Source organism: Pyrus communis, chromosome 5, assembly GCF_041283825.1.
Source record: "Pyrus communis isolate YQ-2024b chromosome 5, ASM4128382v1, whole genome shotgun sequence".
Taxonomy (NCBI): Eukaryota; Viridiplantae; Streptophyta; class Magnoliopsida; order Rosales; family Rosaceae; genus Pyrus; species Pyrus communis.
In genome coordinates this window covers 29,318,073-29,340,501 of record NC_142569.1, presented here as the reverse complement: position 1 = coordinate 29,340,501, position 22,429 = coordinate 29,318,073, and the positions used below count along the sequence as shown (strand labels likewise).

General features: G+C 37.6%; 1 protein-coding gene across 3 annotated transcripts; it reads left to right on the top strand.

The window, feature by feature from the left end:
* Window positions 1-3,659: 3,659 nt before the first annotated feature.
* LOC137725551 (kinesin-like protein KIN-7D, mitochondrial) lies at window positions 3,660-15,697 on the top strand. Of its 3 annotated transcripts, none has more exons than XM_068464276.2 (25): window positions 3,660-4,328; window positions 4,469-4,566; window positions 4,734-4,823; window positions 5,045-5,097; window positions 6,556-6,621; window positions 7,074-7,127; window positions 8,207-8,266; window positions 8,460-8,538; window positions 8,642-8,709; window positions 9,153-9,209; window positions 9,301-9,405; window positions 9,709-9,813; window positions 9,976-10,083; window positions 10,193-10,324; window positions 10,413-10,592; window positions 11,000-11,215; window positions 11,876-12,016; window positions 12,453-12,572; window positions 12,681-12,731; window positions 12,897-12,944; window positions 13,089-13,235; window positions 13,642-14,355; window positions 14,887-15,016; window positions 15,110-15,218; window positions 15,355-15,697. In XM_068464276.2, the coding sequence occupies exons 1-24, from the start codon at window positions 3,988-3,990 to the stop codon at window positions 15,193-15,195; spliced, it is 3,249 nt and encodes a 1,082-aa protein (XP_068320377.2). In that variant the 5' UTR covers window positions 3,660-3,987; the 3' UTR covers window positions 15,196-15,218; window positions 15,355-15,697. The 3 variants fall into 3 exon arrangements, with proteins under 3 accessions (XP_068320377.2, XP_088550980.1, XP_088550981.1); XM_088694854.1 differs by having other exon boundaries at window positions 3,676-4,328; window positions 10,190-10,324; XM_088694855.1 differs by having other exon boundaries at window positions 3,676-4,328; window positions 10,190-10,324; window positions 13,089-13,238; window positions 13,645-14,355.
* The last annotated feature ends 6,732 nt before the right edge of the window (window positions 15,698-22,429 follow it).

Here is a 22,429-nt window from a genome sequence, read left to right as displayed (position 1 = left end):
ACTTGGACCTCCTTCGACCCGAGTGACCCGACCCGGTCTTGCCAGAAATTCTGATGCATTTCACGGCATTTCTCCGACGAATCATGGGGAACCACCACCACTAATTAACTCAGCGCCGTCCCAAATTCCATCCCACCCAAACTTGACGGCTTTGGTCGCGATTTCACCACGAATGAACATCGTCTTCTTCGGCACTCACGGGGCAATCTTGTCGTTTTGGCTTTTCCCGATGCTCGCTACCACCTTCACTCATCTCTCCTCGAACTCAGGAGCAAGACTCATCCATGGTTTGAGGCATCGGAGTCCAAGTGATGTCGATTTGACGATCACCCATTCTAGGGTTTTCTGGTGAACCGTGTCGGATTTCAAGCATTTCCCTGCCGAATTGGACTTCTGCTCAGGTATAAAAGTTCTTCCCCTTGTTGTGTTCTACAATTCTGTAAAATTTGGTAATTTTTGGAGTTAATCGGAAAATTGGGTTTCCGTTCGCTAGAAACCGCTGCATACGGCGGCGCATAGCTAGTCGGTTAACTTTGTCTTTCTAGGCTAAATTCGATATTCTGAATTCAATTTTGACAGCTGTTTGATATGATTTCATTGTTTAAGCCTAGTTTCGGAGATTGCCGCCCCTTGATCTTTGTAGTAAACGATGAACCGACCGTTAGATCATCACCAAATCTTAGTAAGAATTTATACGTATTATTTAAGGACCTTAGAAACTTATGGATTGGAAATCCGGTGGGCAGATCTTCCTGATTGATTTACTAGGGTTGATTTTGATCAAAATGTTCTTATTCGTTCTTAAATATTAAAATTAGTATTACTAGAGACTATGTAGGCTTAGTGGGCCTATATTGGTTAGTGAGTTATCCCTGACATTATATACCTCAATTTATGTGTATGGGACGCCTTATTGTGATATATATGTATATGTGTATTTATCTTCTTGAAAATATGAATGATAGGTATGATGACTGTTATGACAATGTGAGCCTAGAATTATATTAAAAGTATTATGTAGAACTTTTATGCTTGTGTGACATGTTACTGGCCATGAGAAGTTCATAGTGCAAGTTCCTACATTGTAACTCCTAAGGGTAGGTTGTGTGTTGAACTTACTACACCATGAAGCAGTGGTACATGGATGGTCCTGCTTGGTATATCCGTGATAGGGGACCATACATATTACATGGGTGATCATGCTTGGTATATCCGTAATGGGTGATCACCGCCTGCACGATTAGACTATGCTTATGGTTCTGCTTGGTATATCCGCAATAGAGGACTATATGCATTCTAGGAGTGATCATGCTTGATATATCCGTGATGGGTGATCACTACATAGAGCTATAAGATACAGTCCTGCTTGGTATATCCACAATGAGGGACTATTAAGGGTGATCATGCTTGGTATATTTGCGATGGGTGATCACTGCCTACATTATTAGACTGTGCTTATGGTTCTGGTTGGTTTATCTATAATGGGGAACCATACACATTCTAGGAGTGATCACACTTGGTATATCCGCGATGGGTTAGCACTACCTAGAGTTAGGATGTGGTTCTGCTTGGTATATCCACCATGGGAGACCATACGTATTTCAGGGGTGATCATACTTGGTACATCCGCGATAGGTGATCACTGCCTGCACACTGAGATTATGCCTATGGTTCTGCTTGGTTTATCCGCAATGGGGGACCATAACCAAGGGTGATGAAGATTAGTTATACGTAGAACACTTCGGTAGGCGACCATATTTTAGTTTGATTCCGTTAAGTGGTTTGGAATCATTACTCTTGCTCATTTCCATAAAGTTAGACTGGAACCCTAGATTCAAATGAATGGGAATTACCCACAGTAGACGTTATGAGTATAAATTAGATTTGCCATGTTATTATTTATAATCCAAGTAAGGAATTGTGTAGAGTTCCTTTATTAAATTTTGTGAAATGATTTGTGATCTTTTTGATTGATTAACATGGTTAAATGTTAATATTGTGCATCTTTGATTCATGGAATTGGTTAATTAAAGTGATTGTGGAATGATGTTGGATATGATTGTTATTAATATGATTAGATTAGGTGATCAATGTGACTAGGGAATAATAATGTGCTTTGTTGATTTTTTAGATATGTTACATGTTATGGATTGCAGTATTATGTTGAAAACATAGTGATTTATATGATTGATGGAATGGAAATCTTGAATATCATGGGGTTTGTTATGTAACCTGAATCAAATAATTCATGCTTGTCAAGTCCCAATAATTGATTGAGGAATGCTATGCCTTTTTGTTAAAACGTACTAGGATAAACGTCAAAGTGTAGTGGATGGTGAACTACGAAAGGCTTGATCCCTTCTTAGGGTAAGTAGGTAGTCTAACGCTAAGGTTAGATGCATCCATGAAATAAAAGAAAATGATTGCGTGGTTGAATCATTGATTGAGTTTTGGTTGTTTTGGAGGCAAGACATGATGGATAAAAAAGGATGTGGTGATGTCCTGTGTCGATCTTAGACATATGTTGGGATCGGGGTGTGACATGCTGAGTTGGTCAGGCCAATGTCTATCTCTTTGCACCTGAGTTTAACCTCCATCTCTTAAAATTGTAAGAGCATCTCCGACAGAGAAATGCAAATCTAAGACGTAAAAGTTAATTTACATCTCATTTTGTATTTTAGGGAGATCTAAATGTTAATTATACTCTCGATGAAAGAAGATGTAATTTGAGATTCCATTTGTTGTTCTCTCTTTGATTGTCAAATCCCACCTCCAAAAAATTGTAAAGAAAAGTGCAAATTTTCATTTTTATTTAAATCTATTAGCGGAGATTAATATTTTACATTCAGCCATTGTAATGTTTTCCAGCCAACCAAAACTGTAAAATGCCAATTTTACAATATTTTGCATCTTTTATCGGAAATGCTTTAATAGTTTAAGGTAGTGCTCCACACACTCATTTTTACCTCTCACACCCCCTCAATTTCCGATCATCAAATCAAATAAATTGAAGAAAATCAATGGACAAAAATAAACAAAAGTATGTTAAAAGTAAAAATGAATGTGAATAGTACTACTCATAGTTTATCCATCACAAACAAAACAAACACACAAAATGATTAACAATAATGAGTTTGTTTGGATGTGTTTTAAAAATGATTGAAAATGTTTTTAAAGAATGTTCTTGGATTCCAAAAACACTTTAAGTGCTTTTTACAATAAATATCTGTTATGTACTTCTTCCAGAAAACACTCTAAGTGTTTTTCCAAGATTTATTAGCATTTTTACTAAAAATGATTTCCAAAAAGATTTTCACTAAAAATAATTTCGATCATTTTAAAAGTACATTAAAAAAACAAGCTCAATATTAATTTTGGCCACCGCAAACACAACAAACACAGAAGACTAACAATAATATTAATTTTGGCCTCTATATAAACTTGTCCTAATCGGCCGGCCACAATTATTCCCGCTCATTCTCAGCGTATTTTATTTTTCAAAGTCCCCTTTTTAATTCACAATACGCGCGGTTGCCCATCCTCCAAATTAAAATCCCCCGCCACGTCACCACAGTAATTAATTATCTATTCTTTTTCAAATTTTATTTTTCATCCACTACCGTCGTTCTCACTCGTCCCCCCCCCCTCTCTCTCTCTCTCTGCAACTCTCACTTTGCCTTTAAGAAGACGAAACACTCTCTCTATCTCTCTCTCGCTACTTTCTCTCTCTACAGTCGCACACATTGCAGAAAAATAGTAGCAGAAAGATTTGATTAATTTTAAATAATTATTAAGTAAATAAATTAAAAAGGGGAAAACAATGTTCTTCGCTTTCGGTTCGCGAGCCATGTGACCGCTCTGACATTTTCTCTTTGCTCTTCTTCTACTTCTTCTTCTTCTTCTTCTTCCATTTTTTTTTTTGTTTTTTAATCGCTGCATTTTTCCAAATCTCTGTCACCGAGTCACCGTCCGAGTTGACTCAGCTGGATGGCCTCGTCCTCACGAGCCCGCAGCAGCTCGCCTTTCTCCTACCGGAAGCCATCCAGTCCCTACTCCTCCACCTCCTCGTCTGCCGCGTTGATCAACGGTCGGATGATTCCGCGCTCCTGCTCGACCTCCGCCTCCTCGTTCTACAACTCGGGAGGTGGACTCGGGTCCCGATCCATGACGCCGGGTAGCGGCCGCTCCGATTTAATGCAGTACGCTTCCGGGGGTTACAGTGCTCGCTCGCCGGTCGGGTTCGCGTCCGAGGAGCTTTTGGCGGAGATGCTCGAGGCGCCCAAGGGTGGGGATAGCATATCGGTGACGATTCGGTTTCGGCCGCTGAGGTAAGTGTTGGTAGATCTGAGCGTATTGGATCAGATCTATGAGCTCTGGGATTGGAGGATTTTGAAATGTTGGATTCTAGGGTTTGGTTTTGAGGCAATGTGATTGAATTGGTTTCGTTTTTTGGGGGTTTTGGTTGCAGCGAGAGGGAGTTTCAGAGAGGGGATGAGGTCACTTGGTATGCAGACGGCGATAAGATTGTGAGGAATGAGTATAATCCAGCTACGGCCTATGCATTTGGTAATATATTAGTTAGTATTCATTAAATTTGAAAATTATGATGTGGGGTTCATTTCGATTTCAGTTTGTTTTGGGAATGAAAAAGAAATTGTGTTGGAATTAATCTGCATTTAACGTAGAAACTTTTTGAAAACTGATTGGATTTGGCGATGATTTTGTTGCGGCAGATAGGGTTTTTGGACAGCATGCCAATTCGCAAGAGGTGTACGAAGTTGCCGCTAAACCTGTTGTCAAAGCTGCCATGGAAGGTGTCAATGGTATGACATACTTCTCTTGTTGATCACAAATGGAGAATTTGATAATCCCTAACAAGAAATGTTGATATTGTTTCTGTGGGAATGTGTATAATTTTTTTAATGAAAAGTTGAGACTGTTCCAAAGTCTATTAGGTTTAGTTGAAAACGGATAGATTAAGTAAATTATGTTCAATTCTCTTGTTAATTTTCCATTTCTTACGGCTTGAGTATTGACAATGCAGGTACCGTTTTTGCTTATGGTGTGACAAGTAGTGGAAAGACACACACTATGCATGTAAGTTCCGCTTTCTTTTCTTGGGATTATGCTACTGAAAGTTAAAGAATATTGAAAAATCATGTTCGCTTGTTTTTTCAGTAAAGCTCCGTTTGTGAGTTGTGCAGAAAAGGTTATAATGACCAATGTTTACACTCTGTCTCTTTGAGACTAGATTTAAGGTTGCCTTCCATGGCCCTGAAAATATTAATGTCTAATGATTAATGAGAAACTACGTATATGGAAGTTATTACACCATAATGATAGTGGTTGTTTTCAATGTGAATGTTTTATCTGTTTTTTTTCTCCATTACAAGGATTTTTTGAAGTTGAAATTTGATGGCCATGTGCTCATTTTGCTTGGATTTGCAGTAATCCAACATCTAAACAGACCTAGCACCCATCTAAGATTGATCTAGTTGTTGTTCACAATAAAGGAGTTACATACTTGGAAACCCTTGTATTTGCTTGTAGATTGTTAGTGGGGGGACGCAAGAGTGGTCATGAAAACCTGATAACAAATGGGCACGCTGTTTGTGCTTTCTAATCTTTATCAACCCTTTACAAAACTATCTTAGTTTAACTCCAGTAAAAATCCTGCACCAGCACTTATATCCCCTCTTCCCCTTTAGATTCAACGCACATTAATACATAATGTAAAAGAACTTTGTTAAAGGCTGAAGGACAGAAATTTAGCATAGATGTATATCTGGTAAACTAAAATGACAAGCCGAATCTCAAAAGCTATCTAAATGATGGAGCCTAAGCTTCATCATAGAGTGTTCCACTCCCTCAGAAGCTCTTCATGTCTCAAGTCGCAAGAACCACATAAAACTTAAAGGATCCCTTCTCCAAACAGCTTTATTGTTTTTACATTTCTACCATATAGTAACCCAAAAACAAGACCTGGGCCTGACATACCCAATTGACTCCAAATCCCCAAAAGCTTGACTTGGATTCTTTTCTGCATTCTTACAAATATATAAAGAGATGCACTCTCAGGCATGATTCCATTGATCATCAAATTATCCAGAGTCATTTGGATCTATTTATTTGAGCAAGTCAAAACATCACTGGTAGCACCTAAGTATCAGTATCTAATTTAACTAAGCTATAATGATTTAATGAAGCCATAAACGATTAAAGATTTTTAAGGTGTAGTTGGGTAAGTCCTAGGTTTGGTTTGTGATTAGCCGAAATGTAGATGAACAACTGTTCATGCACTGACATATAGCTATGTTTAACTTGTTTACTTTGGAACATTGTATGTGTCGTATGTCCCTAATACCATTCTATCTGGCAAGGTCACATTAGATTCTGCCAGAATATGATCTTTTGAACTTAGTTTGTTCATCCATAATTTTCATCATATGTTTGTGTTGTACCTTACTTTTGTTCTTTATGAAGTTTTTTGCCATACTTCATATTGTTTGTTTGGGTTCCCTTACTGTTGTGTTTACTCATTTCTAATCTACACAGGGTGATCAAAATGCTCCAGGTGTCATACCGTTGGCGATAAAGGATGTCTTCAGTATTATTCAAGATGTAAGAGCTCCTAAGAGTTTTGTAGTTCTGAAGTATGACTGTTAAATCTTAGTTTTCCTTTATTCCTCCCCCTTCCTTCAGTTTAACATTACGCTAGGATATTTCTTGCCATTTTTTTCTTGTACATTCTCAGAAAGTAAATTTATTTTTGTACAGCCACTACTCCATTCCCTCCCTTCATTCCCACACTGGTTTCTTAGTATTACCTTGGGAGTTACATATATGTTGCATCTATTTTAATAGTTTGATTTTAAACATACTAGTCCAGATGTGATTTGTTTTCTTCAGCAATGTTATTGTGATAATTTACTTCTAAGTGCTTTTATTGCATATCCTGTCTGTCTTTCAGCATCAAGGTGTCTATTTGTTTTCTGTTTATGTTGATACAAACACTAGAGACAGACTTGAGTTTCCTGTTTGGTGGCTAATTCATAGCTGCATTCATTTTTCAGACCCCAGGAAGGGAATTTTTACTGCGTGTCTCATACCTAGAGATCTACAACGAGGTCAGTGGAGCTATATGTATTGGCAGTCACATTTTAGGGCTTGAGATTATATGGTAGCTCAGTTTTTCCTTGGTATAATGTACCTGTCATTCCTCTGTGTTTTGAAGATATTTCCTAATAATTTAAAGGGGCTTTTGGATCTAGGTCCAAAAACATAGGTAGTTTTTGGGACTGAGTCCAGTTATCCAATTAAATATTTTGATATCAATTTTGCCCCTTTAGATAAAAATATTTAAATTCTTTAAATTTTTTTATCATTTATTCAGTTTTTAAATTTTGAATATTTAAATACTCTAACTAAAATATTATCTAGTAACTACGTACTATTTATGAAGAAAACAAAACCAATATAATCTAGTAACTACCTATTGTATAGGAAGAAAGATGCTTTATACCTACAAAGCAGATATAATCTACCTGCAAAACAAAAATAAACTACCTATTGTATTGGAAGAAAAATGTTGGGAACCTACATGGCGGAACATAGAAATATAAATATGATATAATATACCTCCATTAAAGGAACGAATTTGGAGGGAAAAACAAAAAAATATAACCCATGAAAAGAAGAGACAAAAAAGAGGAGGATTGATTCCATGATCTAACAGAGGGAATTGTTTGGAAGAAGGAAAAAAAAGAGGGATGAAACGGATTGGGGTTGAGGTGATTATATGGCTATAACTAACCCTACAATTAAGGGATTAGTTAAACCACAAATAATCCCATAATTAAGAAATTTTGTGTATTTACTACAATTCGTAAGCCTAAGGGGTAAATATGGTACAAACCACAAATAAGCATACGTGAAATCTTAATTATAGGACCTATTTCAATGAAGTGGACTAATCCTATTAATGGTTCACAAAATTGGATCTATATCAAGTTATTCCTAATTTAAACTCTGGGATTTCTTCCAACCATCATTTATTTGTATATTTTCATCTTCATGATCTAAGTTTTTACTTGACAGATGTTTCTTGATATCCTTTTTAGTTTTTTCCTGAGTGAAAGTTTTTTCTTTTATGTTCAATATTCTTATTTGTATTGATTTAAGGTGCTATTTCTGCATCTGGTATCAGGTGATAAATGACTTGCTTGATCCAACAGGTCAAAATTTGCGTGTTAGAGAAGATTCCCAGGTTTGTAACTCATCTTTTAATGGTTTCCTAATTTAACTGTATCTATTTTGTTTTATTTTTAGGGCCTCTGAAAGATTCCCACTTATATTGTTTTAGGGGAATAATAAATGTACATTTTTATCTTGTATTCATAAGCACATTTAGTTTTTGCTGGCCTTATCATTTTTCTCTGTTTGTATCCTTGAATTTTCAGGGTACTTATGTTGAGGGTATAAAAGAAGAAGTCGTTTTGTCTCCTGGGCATGCACTTTCTTTCATTGCTGCTGGTGAAGGTACTTGCAGGGATGACATATTTGGCTTTTCTGTTTCTCCCAGTTTTATTAGGTTAAAAATGATTTATTGACTGCATTTTGAACTGATGCATGGGAATGGCAGAGCATCGTCATGTTGGATCAAACAATTTTAATCTGTTCAGCAGTCGAAGTCACACCATATTTACACTGGTAAACCTTCTTCACAACATACTTCCCTGATTTTGTAAAGTTTTTATATACTCAATCTGTATTTAATGTTTTATCTTTAAATAATGTTGAGGAACCAAATTCTGAACACATTGAGACATGCATCAATTAAACATAGCAACAGTTTTAAGTCAATTTTAAAATGCAGAGTTTTGTTGTTACTTGTTTGAGCCTTGGATATTCCTTATGGAACGTAGCACAAATTTTTTCGAGTTCATTTGTCAATACAATATTTGCCTGGGGAGGTACAAGGCTTTCAGATAAATTTGTAAATATTTTGACTGTTGTATTTGTTATTTCCTACTTTTCTCTGTAAAAATTTCTTCGTTTCAGTATTTTTCTGTTTCTTTATATAAGCACATGACATTGTGACTTTTGTGAAACATTCGTGCTAATCATATTTAATTCACCGGATGCATTTGCAGATGATAGAAAGCAGTGCCCATGGTGATGAGTATGACGGAGTGATCTTCTCTCAACTTGTATGGTTCAAACGGATTGTCATCCCAAATATTAGATTTTTAGTTTCATACATGTTTTTAATCTTATTATTTGTTTGTTTGTTTTCTTTAGAATTTAATTGATCTAGCTGGATCTGAGAGCTCGAAAACCGAAACAACCGGACTAAGAAGAAAGGAAGGATCATACATAAACAAGAGTCTTCTAACTCTTGGAACTGTAAGTGCCTTACAATTTGATTAACATTAACTGCATAATTTGTGTTATCTATGGTCCTAAGGCTAAGTAAAGCCTTAATGCACACCATTCTAGCCACATGAAAGAATGTATATAGTAACAATTTTTTCTGCAACATGATGCTGATGCACTTTTCACTTTAGTTGAGGAACTTCATAAATGATCAAGTTTTACTGTTTAGAAAACAAAGTGGCCACCATTTTTATAAATCATGATCAGGTTTCTAATGAACAGAAAAGCAATATGATATTTAATTCATAACTTGATGTTATGGTTGCAATGAAGGTAATCGGAAAGCTGAGTGAGGGAAAGGCATCCCATGTGCCATATCGAGATTCTAAGCTTACCCGTCTTTTACAATCTTCGTTAAGCGGGCATGGACATGTTTCGGTGAGTTCCAATACTACAACTGTTAGCCCATGTGCTTTGAAATGTGCTTTTTGAATCAATTATTCTGAAAAAATTATGCAGTTAAAAGTTACAACTATCATAACTTTGTTTTTCATATTTATTTATTTATTTTGCTTTTTTTTCCTTGCGCATGTTTCCCAGCTTATTTGCACGGTGACTCCTGCATCAAGTAGCATGGAGGAAACTCATAATACATTGAAATTTGCAAGCAGGGCAAAGCGAGTAGAAATCTATGCATCACGTAATAAGGTGTGCAAAGACTCATAGCATGAATACAGTTTTAAGTCAATACTCAACATTAAACACTTAAGGCTCACTATTCTGCCCTTTGGCTTTTCTTTGAAATTATTTCTAGCAGATTATTGATGAAAAGTCATTGATTAAGAAGTATCAAAGAGAGATTTCGGTCCTGAAAACAGAACTTGATCAACTAAGGCAGGGGATGTTTGTTGGCATCAGTCATGAGGAGATTGTCAGCTTAAAGCAAAAGGTTTTGTTCCTAAACTGAAATAAGTTCTTTTGGCTTAGTAATGAGTTTATATTAAGACTTACTTATGATTGTTTTGGTTTGGAAATAGTTGGAAGAAGGTCAATTTAAGATGCAATCAAGATTGGAGGAAGAAGAGGAAGCGAAGGCTGCTCTTATGAGTAGAATCCAGAGGCTGACGAAGCTCATCCTTGTTTCTTCGAAAAATACCATCCCTGGATTGAGTGATATTCCCAGCCACCAACGCGGTTTTTCTGTTGGTGAGGATGAAGTGAGTTCCTTACTCATTTAAGCTGTATATGGTCTATACTGTTTTCTTCTCCTTTTTTTGACGTTAGTTGTTTGAGCTTGAATGTTGATTATATTTATGCCAAATGTGACAAGTCAGTACGAGGAGAAACTGTGTTGAAAGTTTGAGAATTTATTTTTGTTTTGCAAGTTATGCAGACAAGGATGTTTGTTTCATATTACTGTTTGGTTGCTTAGCTTTAGCAAAGAAAAAAAGGATTTCATTTCTGATCACTTAACTTCTAATGTTAATGTTATGTTTTTCTTTCCTTTCTAGTTAATATTCTCTTAAAAGGTTTATAGTGTCGTCAAACTTGATCTTTCCTACTTGTTTTCTGGAGTGGAAAGCATCATACAATGTTTACTTTTTGTGTGGCTTTTGTATGGCAGAAAATGGAAGTAGTGCAAGATGGACCCTTGCTTCTAGAAGGTGAGAACCAAAAGGAGTCACTGTCTTCTGCATCTGCTGTTCCATCAGATATGGCTTATGATTTTAGACACAAGAGATCTTTGAGCAGGTGGAATGAAGAGCTCCCACCAGCTGGCAGTACAATTACAGATTCAACTCAAGCGGGTGAACTTATCAGTGGTTCAGGAGTTCCAATGGTAACTACTTTTCATATATTTTTGTTCTGTTTCCATTTCAGCATATAAAGCTTGGATGCATTTGTCGAATTATCACAAATACAGTTGATTTCTATTTTAAGTCTTGGTAATAATAATTTGAAATATATATGAGGAAGCACTTTAGTCTTTTGGCTAAGTTAATTTTGCGAAACATTTCTGGGGCCAACTGTCTGAGGAAGAGGGAATTGGAACTTGCTTGTTTCTTTCCCACATGTTCGCGCTTGTGTGCAACAAACATATATATATGGGCTTCTGCACGCTTATACAAGCATAGACACTTGTAGGAAATTGCAAATAAGATACATGAGGATTTATCTTGTCTAGTTTTCAGAGTTCTTACCATTCTTCCTTCAAATACTTTTCCTGTTCAGAACTCTTACTCATTCAATGATCAAATCAGGATGTGCCATAAAGTTTCTTGTATGTACTATTTGATTTTGCCACATACCACATAATAACTATTATTTCTTATTAACAGACTTATGGTAAGTAATAATTGCCCTTGGGCAAGTTCTATATATAATTTACCTAGACACTTCAGTATGAATTCGTTTGTTGGCTCCAATATTCATTTATTTTAAAGGATTTATTATTCAATATTATGATGTAATTATGATTGCTTATTTTAATATACTTTAGGGAGGGATGACAATGTCAGATCACATAGACCTGCTGGTTGAGCAAGTTAAGATGCTTGCTGGAGAGATTGCACTGGGCACCAGCTCCTTGAAACGATTGGTGGAGCAGTCTGTAGATGACCCTGAAAGCTCCAAAACTCAAGTATATATTCTATTCTTATTAATCCTATTCTGCATACTTGGAAGTCCTAATTATTGTCTCCGGAATGTTGTGAAAGCTTGGTTAGCAAAAAAAATAAGAGACAGTGGCTTGCACTTGTTAGTTGAATGTTGGGTAGGGCCTATTTAACACAATATTAATTGACAGTTGGAACTAATTGAATATATCTGCGGAGTTTGTCATTTGGATCCATCTTACTGTGGTATTCTGGCTAGTGGCTATAAATGAGGTCATGTTCATTTGAATCTGATCAGTTTTTTCAAGCAATAATGTAAAATTTACGGGCCTGTCTAGTTCATGATCTCCATTTAACACTCAACATCCTAAGTAGTTTAACAGTTTACAGCTTCATTTGAGCAGCAGCTGAAGTATGTTTATTTTACTTAAAATGACCGTGATTAGAAATCCATGCTTACAGATTGAGAACTTGGAATGTGATATCCATGAAAAGAGAAGGCAAATGAGGGTTTTGGAACAGTGCATTAACGAAAGTGGTGAGGCTTCAATTGCTAATGCATCTATGGTTGAGATGCAGCAGGTAGTTTTGCATTCTCATCATCTTAGTTATTGTTATTCATAAGTAGTACTCCAATTTTGTTTTACTATTGTCAAAAAATTGCTGAAATTTTGTTTTAATCTGCAACAGACAGTTAAGAGACTGACAACCCAGTGCAATGAGAAGGGATTTGAGTTGGAAGTGAGTGCATGCTTTATATCAGTTTTTGATGTACACAAAATGGGCAATGTTTAATTTAAAATTTTTCCTATTGCTTTAGCTGTTATCTGTGTTTGTGGATATAACCCTTGCTCATTACATTCTAATTGCCGTGGAACTCATCTTTTAAGTGTACCTTTCATGCAGATAAAATCAGCAGACAATCGTATTCTCCAGGAGCAATTGCAAAATAAGGTTAGAATGCCTTCCTTAGTTCCTTTTGAGCATTATCTTTTGTTAACTTTTTCTTCCATTCAGCTGATCATTTAATGCTTTACTTGTATCAGTGCAGGCTTTTAAATCCTTAAGTATATTGCTGAGCTTGCTGTGTATTTGCAGTGTGCAGAGAACATGGAATTGCAAGAAAAAGTTGATCAGTTAGAGCAGCGTTTGGCTTCAGTATCTGGTGAAAGATCATCACCGTCTTCCGAGCAGTGTGTATCTGAACAGTATGTTGAGGAGTTGCAAAAGAAAATTCAGTCTCAGGTGGTTACTGAAACTTTCTGGCTCATCAATCTATAGAGCTTAATGGATTAGTAAATGCTAGCTACCACCTTTAGTTCAAGTATATTTACATACTGTTGACTAGCACCCTCTCTTTTGTTTTAGTTTATTGTTCTTGGTTCATGTGTACTTTATGTAGAAGTTATAGTTTCTCTGTCATCATTACTTGGCAGTTGAACTTATATTTATTTATTATTTAGAATGGCGAAATCCATAGCTTTGTTTAGTTATATTTTCTTTGTACTTTCACGTGAATTGGTTAATATTAGGAGTTCTCTTTCTTGTGTGCTTGGATATATTGTTGTGGCAATGTAAGATGTTGAAGAGACGTTGCTTCAACTTTCATGCTATACATCTAACTAATTGATGCTTTTGTTCCTTCTCATAGGAGATTGAGAATGAAAAACTAAAGCTGGAGCACGTGCAGTTCTCAGAGGAGAGGAGTGGGTTACATGTGCAGAACCAAAAACTGGCCGAAGAAGCTTCTTATGCAAAGGAACTGGCATCTGCTGCTGCTGTTGAATTGAAGAATTTGGCTGGTGAAGTGACAAAGCTCTCATTGCAGAATGCAAAACTAGAAAAAGAGTTGTTGGCTGCCCGGGAGTTAGTCAATTCTAAAAGTTCTTCCATGCAACCTGTTAATGGTATTAATCGGAAGTACAATGATAGACCAAGAGGTGGGAGGAAAGGGAGGCTATCTGGTGGTGCTGATAACTTTGAGGCATGGAATCTTGATTCGGATGATTTAAGGATGGAACTCCAAGCAAGGAAACAGCGAGAGGCAGCTCTTGAGACTGCCCTTGCTGAAAAGGAATTTACAGAAGAGGAGTACAGGAAAAAGGTTGAAGATGCAAAGAAAAGGGAGGACGCTCTAGAAAATGATTTAGCAAACATGTGGGTGTTGGTCGCAAAATTAAAGAAAGAGGGTGGGTCTATCCCTGAGACACACACAGAAGAAAGGCATAATGATGTGATAGAAAATAGTAATGGTCTAAAAGCAACTGTGAATGAGAGTGCCGCCATAGAGAGACAAGTTTTGGATGCTTCAAAATCCGCTGATGATGAAAGTCAGAAGGAAGAACCTCTTGTTCTTCGCCTTAAGGTAACCTGAGAATCTGCATTCTCTTTTGAAATAAATGTTCTAGGATTGTTTCAGTATTCCTCTATGATTTGGATTGGGGACGTTAAAAGGCTATCGGTTCTGTTTTAAGGTTCCTCTAGTTTTGTAAAACCAACAAGTCAAAAGCACAGTTATGTTTGAATGGCGCTGAGGACATGAAAAAGAAGAGTCAATGGCGTTGCTTTCTTAGGTCATAGGTTTGGTTTGGAAACATTTTTGCATAGAGATTGTGTCCTTCTTGGCTCAATCCAAATGGTTCTGTTTCATATGCTTGGCTGTACTATGTATGTACAGATCTTTCGATGAATTCACGATGTTATCATATGCTTATTGGTCCGAGGGGTCAACCATTTTTTTGTTCTTGTGAAAAGCATGCGGATGCTTAAGTTAAAGACTTAAAGATTAATGAATTATCGTCAAGTTGTGTGGTTTGAAGTAGAGGAATCATTTTGTAATCCTAAAAATGTTATAATTGAAAGCCATTTATAATATACCCCACTTTTATGTTTTCAGGCGCGAATGCAAGAGATGAAGGAGAAAGAGCTCAAACACCAGGGAAACGGAGATGCCAATTCCCATTTGTGTAAAGTATGTTTTGAATCACCAACAGCAGCAATTCTTCTCCCTTGCCGGCATTTTTGTTGTAAGTCATTCTGAAGTTTTGTGTAACAAAAGTTTCAATTCAACCCTAGTTACTCAATCATTTCTAATAGTAACTCTGGTGTACCTTTTGCAGTGTGTAAGTCTTGTTCACTTGCATGTTCTGAGTGCCCAATTTGTCGTACAAAGATTTCAGATAGGCTTTTTGCATTTACTTCGTGACAGTATTATTCCCGGAAATGAAGGTAATGCAAGTTTCTCATTCTTTGATCAATTCGTTGCTTGGATCACTTCGATCAATTTGCAGTATTGGATGTGTGATCTATTCATATTTTAGCGAGGGCAACTCTCAATTTGCTTTCCTGCGTTTCTATTTTGCAGGGCTTTTATGAACATTCTTTTTTATGTGAAATAGTGGGTGAGATTCTTTAATTAGTTTGGGTGTATGTAAGTAACTGTGTAAAAGAGTATATCGGTATGTTGTTTGTGTCGCTCTCCATTTGGGTCCTGTGAAATAACAAGGGACAAAGATGGGGAAGAAAGAAATGAGCACATTTGGGAGTTTGAGATGCAGAAGGGATGATGTTGCTTTGTTTTTTTAAGTATGCAGCAAAATGTTGTGATTGAGGGGTCCTGTCCTATATAAAACATTTCTTTGCCGTGTATAGAAAACAAAGTATGCTTAAGAAGCATTATTCTTCCACCTGTTCAGGTGTTTCCTTCATTATTTCACTGTTTATTTTCTTCTGAATTTTGGACACGCAACACTTCCTAGCATTTCTTTTCCCTTTTGCCGCCACGGTGGTGTTCCAAGCCGTTAATACAAGCCCAAGTGGAGATAGTTTGACACATGGTCTTGTACTAGTGGTTTGGTATGCCACGGTGACCGTGAACTTGAGTCCATGTGAGTAAATTTTAGTTGTCCCTAAGAAAGGGCGGCATGGTGGTGACTGTTGCTAAAAAAATTCGTATTACATTTAATTCTCTGGACACATTTAGTTGGCTTTCTAAGGCAATGATGTAGTGTGGATGCAAATATCACATAGGTTGAGAACGGAATTGATAATCACGTCTTTTTTTTTTTCTTTTTTTTTTTTCTGTCTTTTTTCTCTTACACTCTTAATTTATGGATATCAAAATTGAATAAAATGAACGGAAATAATGGACAATATTTTATAAGAGTGGAGGGGGAGAAAACAAATAGGGGTTCATTTAGGGTCTCTTGTGTAATCTGCGCCAATCCCTGTGAAAGCACAAGCATCATTGTTTGATTCAAGAAAGAATAAGCTTTGTATTGCTTATGTAGTGAACGATGCACATGAGGTTAGTGCGAACGGTGATTATCATTTTCCATGGGTTATTATTAGCTGGTGAATTGTTTTTTAGATACGTAATGGTGGATTTTTTGGCGGACAAGGTCTTCTTCTTCTTCTTCAATCTATTGCATTTTGAGTCGAAATTCTTGTCACTCTCTAATCTAGCCTAATATAGTAACCCCACTTGTAATTTTTGACAAACGAGAACGTTAGTGGATTGAATTCTTAAACAATAGCTTAATATAGTAATGCTGCTTGCAATTAAAATTAATTTTTAAATATGCAATCAATTTCTCACACCTCAAAGATGGAGTACTTTCATGCATGATTCTCTCCAGCGCATCATTTTTTATGAGTGAGCGTATTTATTGTCTTTTGATGCTTAGGAGAGCAACGCTCGTACTTTCATAGTTTGGGTACAATATCCCGTGCTCATGATCCAATATCATGTATAGTACTTTCATGCATGATTCTCTCTAATTCATCATTTTTTATGAGTGAGCGAGTGTATTTATTGTCTTTTGATACTTAGGAGAGCAAAGCTCATACTTTCATAGTTCAGGTATAATATCCCTTGCTAATGATACAAGATCATGTATAAGTTTCTCTTTATGCGACATTGATTCATTTACACATAACACAAACGATGCCCATTTTGTAGTGTGAGTTTCTGTTTCTAATTACATAAGTTGATCTCCACTAAATGACATACCAAATGTTGGTGAGATAAATGTTGTGTCTAGCATTAAATCTCTCTCGTCCTGAGAGTCTCTCCTTGCTTAGCTAGGGTTTCCACCAGTTTGTCTGGTTTTCATCCTGTTCGTCGTGTTTTGTCCCCAACATAACTGGTTCTCTCCCATCCACTAGTTGTATGAGATATTTTGCCTCCGTCCCAACCTTCCACCCATCACATCTAATGAGTTTTCCCAATATTAATTCTGGCCACTTATTGCTTTTAATCCCATCTTGTCGCTGCCTCCTCCATCTACCAGTTCAAATCCTCCAAGATCTACCATATATTTTTGTTTCTTTATCTCTCTTCCTTTTGGGTCTTTTTCTATGTCTCTACTTCATGTCTAAGTTTAAATATGAAATTCCATGGGATATTTTTCTCTTTTTGGGGTTTGACCTCCTGTTCCCAGCACCATAATCCCTGGACACGTACTCCTTGGAGAGTTTAATCCCTTTTATGTCAATGTTTCCTATAGTATCCAGCTTGCAGCCCTAGCCGGTGGCTTTGCTACCTATGTTAGGGAACATCCCTTTATTCCCACTTCCGGCTCTGTCATTTTCAACATGCTCACATCACAACCTTCCCTAATTAAACCCTACATCCCTTATCAGTTTTCTTATTTTTCAATCCCAAGTTGGACAAATGGAGGAAAGTCCCACTTAAACCAACAATTTTCTAGTTAATCTAGATAGAACTCCTGAACATCCCATCATCAATACTGGTACTTGCCTGGCAGGCTTCCAGATTGCGTAATGCCTACCCCCCTTGGAGTACTATTATGCATTTAATCAAGAGTTTGTGGGCCCTCTATGGAGACTTCAAAGTTTCTGCTCATACGGATACTACCTTCACCATCACCGCTCCCTCAGAATCTGCAGCAAACAGGATCCTTGATAACGGTCCGTGGAATATTGCTGGAGACTGTCTGGTTGTTTATAGGTTGTCATCTCACCTTACTTTTGAGGAAATCCCTGCTCATTGGATTTACTACTGGGTTTAAATGCATGGGGTGCCTTTAGAAGACTTTTCTATTCAAAATGCTCGTATGTACGAGACCTTTTGGCAAAGTTATTGTTGTTGACGACACCTTAGCTTGTCCAGAAGGAGTTCGTGATTTCCTCCGTGTTTGTCTTAAAGTTGATGCCAGAAAACCATGATCTAATGGAGTTTGGTTATAGCGCCGTGATAGGGGAAGAACTAGGGTGGTGTTCAAATATGAACGACTGTCCAATTTTTGTTTTAGATGTGGAAAACTAGGCCATTTTGACAAATATTGTGAGCATGATGCGCCAAATGTGTGCAAGACTATCCTTACTCTTCAGCCATGATTGGGGAACAAGTCCCTCTGCCTTGTATTACCTTGGCTTCTCACTCTAACAATAGTTCTAGTGGAGGGAAGAGATGGAATTCCCCATCCCCTAGGGATTCTCAAAGCCTTCCTTGGGTTCTTGGTAATTCTCTACCAAAACTGTCGGCGAAGGGTGGTAAGGGGTGCCTCAGCCACGGTGATCTCTACCACGACGCACAGAAAAATCTTTAAGGGGGGACTATCATTGTCGTTTAGCCTGCCTCCTATGGAAACCAACTCAAGCCTATCTAGAAAAAGTTCCCTCCACCCACAACCGCTTCTACTGCCAGTTGGCTTGTTGAGTCTTTCCAATCAACCTTGGCCTTTCTGTCACCCTCAAAGTCAACTTCCTTCTCCCCTTATACCTCAAACCCTACCACACCCCCTAAAGCAACCACGTGTTTCCAGGAAGGGGATCTATTTCTTTCCTATCATTATTACTCAAATGGAACCCTATCCACTATATGTAACTTAATTGGACTTCCATCAGTAACACCTCTCAATCTCGATCTCCACATGGGACTCCTAATCATGCTAGCAGTGGCCCCATCATGTCTAGCATTACTTAGAGTCTTTTGTTGGGAAATCTGGGGAAACCTTCCTTCGACCTTATGCCAATTCGAAGTGCTCAATAATGAAAGGTTCACAACTGTGATACTGATGTAGAAAGAAAAAACAAAAAACTATAATACTGGAGAATCAACTATCTCATTCTCTAGCCCAGGAGACCAAGCATCCCAAGGTTGCTACTGTGGCAACTTATATGCGTAATCGTGGCCGACCCTCTGCCCGTCACAGTAGATCATGTATTTCTTGTTTGGCAACAACCAAACTAGTCATTTCTATTGAATATTCCAATGACATGTATACCACCGCTTCTCCACACTCATCGGATGGAGTCGACAGTGGTGCTATCAAGGGTGTGGAGAACCCCACAATTCTCTAGGGCACTGGTGGTTGGCCTGACACAGCCAGGGGGAACAAGTGATCTACCTAGCTTTGAACTGTTAAGTGATTGGGCAAGACTTGATAGTGGATGCTCTTCGTGAGCAAGTAAGAATAAATAAGCCCTTGGTTGTTGTTTTTTTATCTGAAACTAAGTGTAAGAATGATGTCTTTAAAAGGTTGGCTGCTCCCTAGGTTTTTGCAATGCTTTTTCTGTTCCTGGAGTTGGCAAGTCTGGTGGGTTATGTCTCAGGTGGAAATATGGTACTGCTATCCAAATCTTATATGTATCTAATTTTGTTATCGACACATGTGTCCAAGTGCAGTCCGAGTCCCCTTCCATTCATATCTCTTGGTTTTATGGTCCTCTTCACTATCATAAAATAGTTCTTTTTAGGAGAATATTGCATCTCATTCTCTGAACTTGGTCTCCCATGGCTATGTGTTGGTGGCTTTAACGAGCCGCATGAAAAGATGGGAGGTAGAGAATAAGATTACGACCGTACCATATTCCTAAAGAACTTTATGCATCAGAAAGCTCTCATTGATCTTCGATACATTGGTCCAGTGTTTACCTGGGAACGTGACTGGAAGAATTAGGGTAAGATTGAGCAACATTTTGATAGAGCTATTGTTAATGTGCAATGGATGAATTGATGGCCTCAGGCGATGATTTCCCATGGTCCTTTGATCGGCTCTGATCATCGTCCCTTAATCATTCACTCTTCTCATCTATTGTTCTTGGCCCCATGCCTTTTTCACTTGAAGCGTTTTCGGTTAGAGATCTTGAGTTTCTTAATGTTGTAAAGAAGCTTGGAATGATGATATAAATAATTCCTTTGGGTATGCTTTCTCCAATAATTTACTTCATTGTTCTAATGTGTTGTCTTCTTGGAGTAAGAAATTCTCTAACAATAGGACGAAAATCAACAATTTGCTCAAAATCATCAAAGATAATGAATCTCAACCTAACTCTACTACTAAGCATGAAGTGCACTTATCAAATACCAAAAGCTAGTTGAGGTTTGGAGAAATGAGGAACTTTATTGGCTTCATGTATCAATTGGCTTCGGGAGGAAGATAAAAATACTGCATTTCTCCATCAATCTACAGTTATTAGGCGGTAAAGAAGTCGCATTCTAAAATTGAAAAATAAGAATGATATCTGGTTGGAGGAGGAAAGCCAAATTCGCAGCCACATTGAAGACTATTTTAGAAATCTCTTTTTGGCTTCCCAACCAAGAGATTTTCAGGTTGCTTTGTCGGGTCTGAAACATGTGGTTTCTTCACAAATCAATGATGATCTCCTAAAACCTTTTACTCTTGAGGACATCAAAGGTGCGGTGTTCTAAATGAGAGATTTGAAAGCTACGAGTCATGATGGTTTTCACGGGAACTTTTATCAATCTTGTTGGGAGATTGTCAATAATTTATTTTTGGGGTCATTTCGGAGTTCTCATCTCTTAGGCACCATCATCCTGATATGAATCATACGAACATTGTTCTCATTCCAAAAGTGGAGACGCCTGAATCTATCTTTCAATTTTATCTTATTAGTGTATGTAACTTTGCTTATGAGTTCTTTTCGAAGTTGATGGCTAATAGATTGAAGGCTTATCTCCCGGGTCTCATTTCTCATCATCAAAGTGCTTTTGTTCCGGGGCATCAGATTCAAGACAATATTTTCGTTGCTCACGAAGCCTTTCATTTTCTAAAGCATTAAAAAACTAAACACGACTTCGAGTTGGGCCTGAAAGTGGATATAAATAAGGCTTATTATCAGGTTGAGTGAGGTTTTCTGGAAGATGTTCTCCTCTGGCTGGGCTTTCATTCAAAGTGGGTGGCGATGGTTATGACCTGCATCAAAACAGTATTTTTTTCTGTCACTTTCAACGGCAAAAGTAGAGAAATTTTTTTCCCTTCCAGGGGGTCTTCGCTAGGTAAACCCGTTATCTCCATGCTTGTTCCCTTTCATGACGGAGGCCATTTCTTCCCTAATATGTGAGTACTGTGAGGTGGGTGCTCTTTCTGGTATTTATCTGGCTTCATCATGCCATGTGTTGTCCCATCTGTTCTTTGCCGACGACTATCTCTTCTTCATCAATGTGGATCGTGATAACTATTAGGCCCTCCTAAGATTATTGGATATTTATTGTGAGGCGTCTAGCTAAACTATCAATCTGCAAAAGTCCTCCATTTTTTCTCGGCCAACTTCCCCCAAACTATCATCGTTGAAGCTTGCAATATTTTCAACATTCACCAGACCTCAGACTTGGGTAAATATCTTGGTCTCCTTACTGTTTGGGTGGTTCTAAAAAGGAGGCTTTTTCTTTTGTGAAAGATCAGATTTCTTAGAAAATTCAAAGTTGAAAATCGACTTCTTTGTCTTTGGGAGGGCGTGAAATTTTAATTAAGGCAGCTATGACGGCTATCCCTATTTACCCTATGAATTGTTTCCTATTCTCGGCTACTTTCTGCCATGACATTGATGGTCTTCTAGCCATTTTTTGGTGGGGCCAAAAGGAGAACGAGTGTATGATTCATTAGCATAATTGGTTGACCGTTTCTGCTTCTAAAAGCGTGGCCTGCTTAGCTTCAGAAGTCTTTTGGATTATAATATTGCCTTGTTGGCAAAGCAATTATGGCACCTCAATTCCTATCCAATTGCCTTTTGGGCACGAACTCTCCAAGATCGATACTTTCCTTCAAAAGACGCTCTCAATGTTTCCAATGGTGGTCGGGCCTCCTAGGCTTGGAGCAGTCTTATTCCAGGTCAGGCCCTTATTGTGCAAAAGGCCAAATGGCAAATTGGCGAGGGAAAAAAATGTGTGTATTTGGCAAGATAAATGGCTCACTTCCACCCCTGATGGTCTGCTTCACCTGATCATACTTGTTCCGGTTAATGTGGCCAAAACGTCTACGGATGTCATTTCGATTGTTGATCGAATGGAATCTGGGGTCGGTATAACATCTCATCCCCCATGGAAATCTGCCACAATTGAGGCTACCCTTCTTGGAGATCTTTCCCATTCAGATTGTCTGATTTGGCATTAGTCTTTGAATGAAGATTATTCAGTTAGTCGGGTTATGCTTTTAGCCATGCTCTGTCTTTGA

Excerpts from the sequence above, each read along its gene's own strand:
- LOC137725551 (XM_088694854.1), top strand. The coding sequence starts at position 3,988 with ATGGCCTCGTCCTCACGAGCCCGCAGCAGCTCGCCTTTCTCCTACCGG. Across the intron at positions 8,267-8,459 it reads GTGTTAGAGAAGATTCCCAG|GGTACTTATGTTGAGGGTAT; the intron begins GTTTGTAACTCA and ends TTGAATTTTCAG. Across the intron at positions 12,017-12,452 it reads CTGAAAGCTCCAAAACTCAA|ATTGAGAACTTGGAATGTGA; the intron begins GTATATATTCTA and ends CCATGCTTACAG.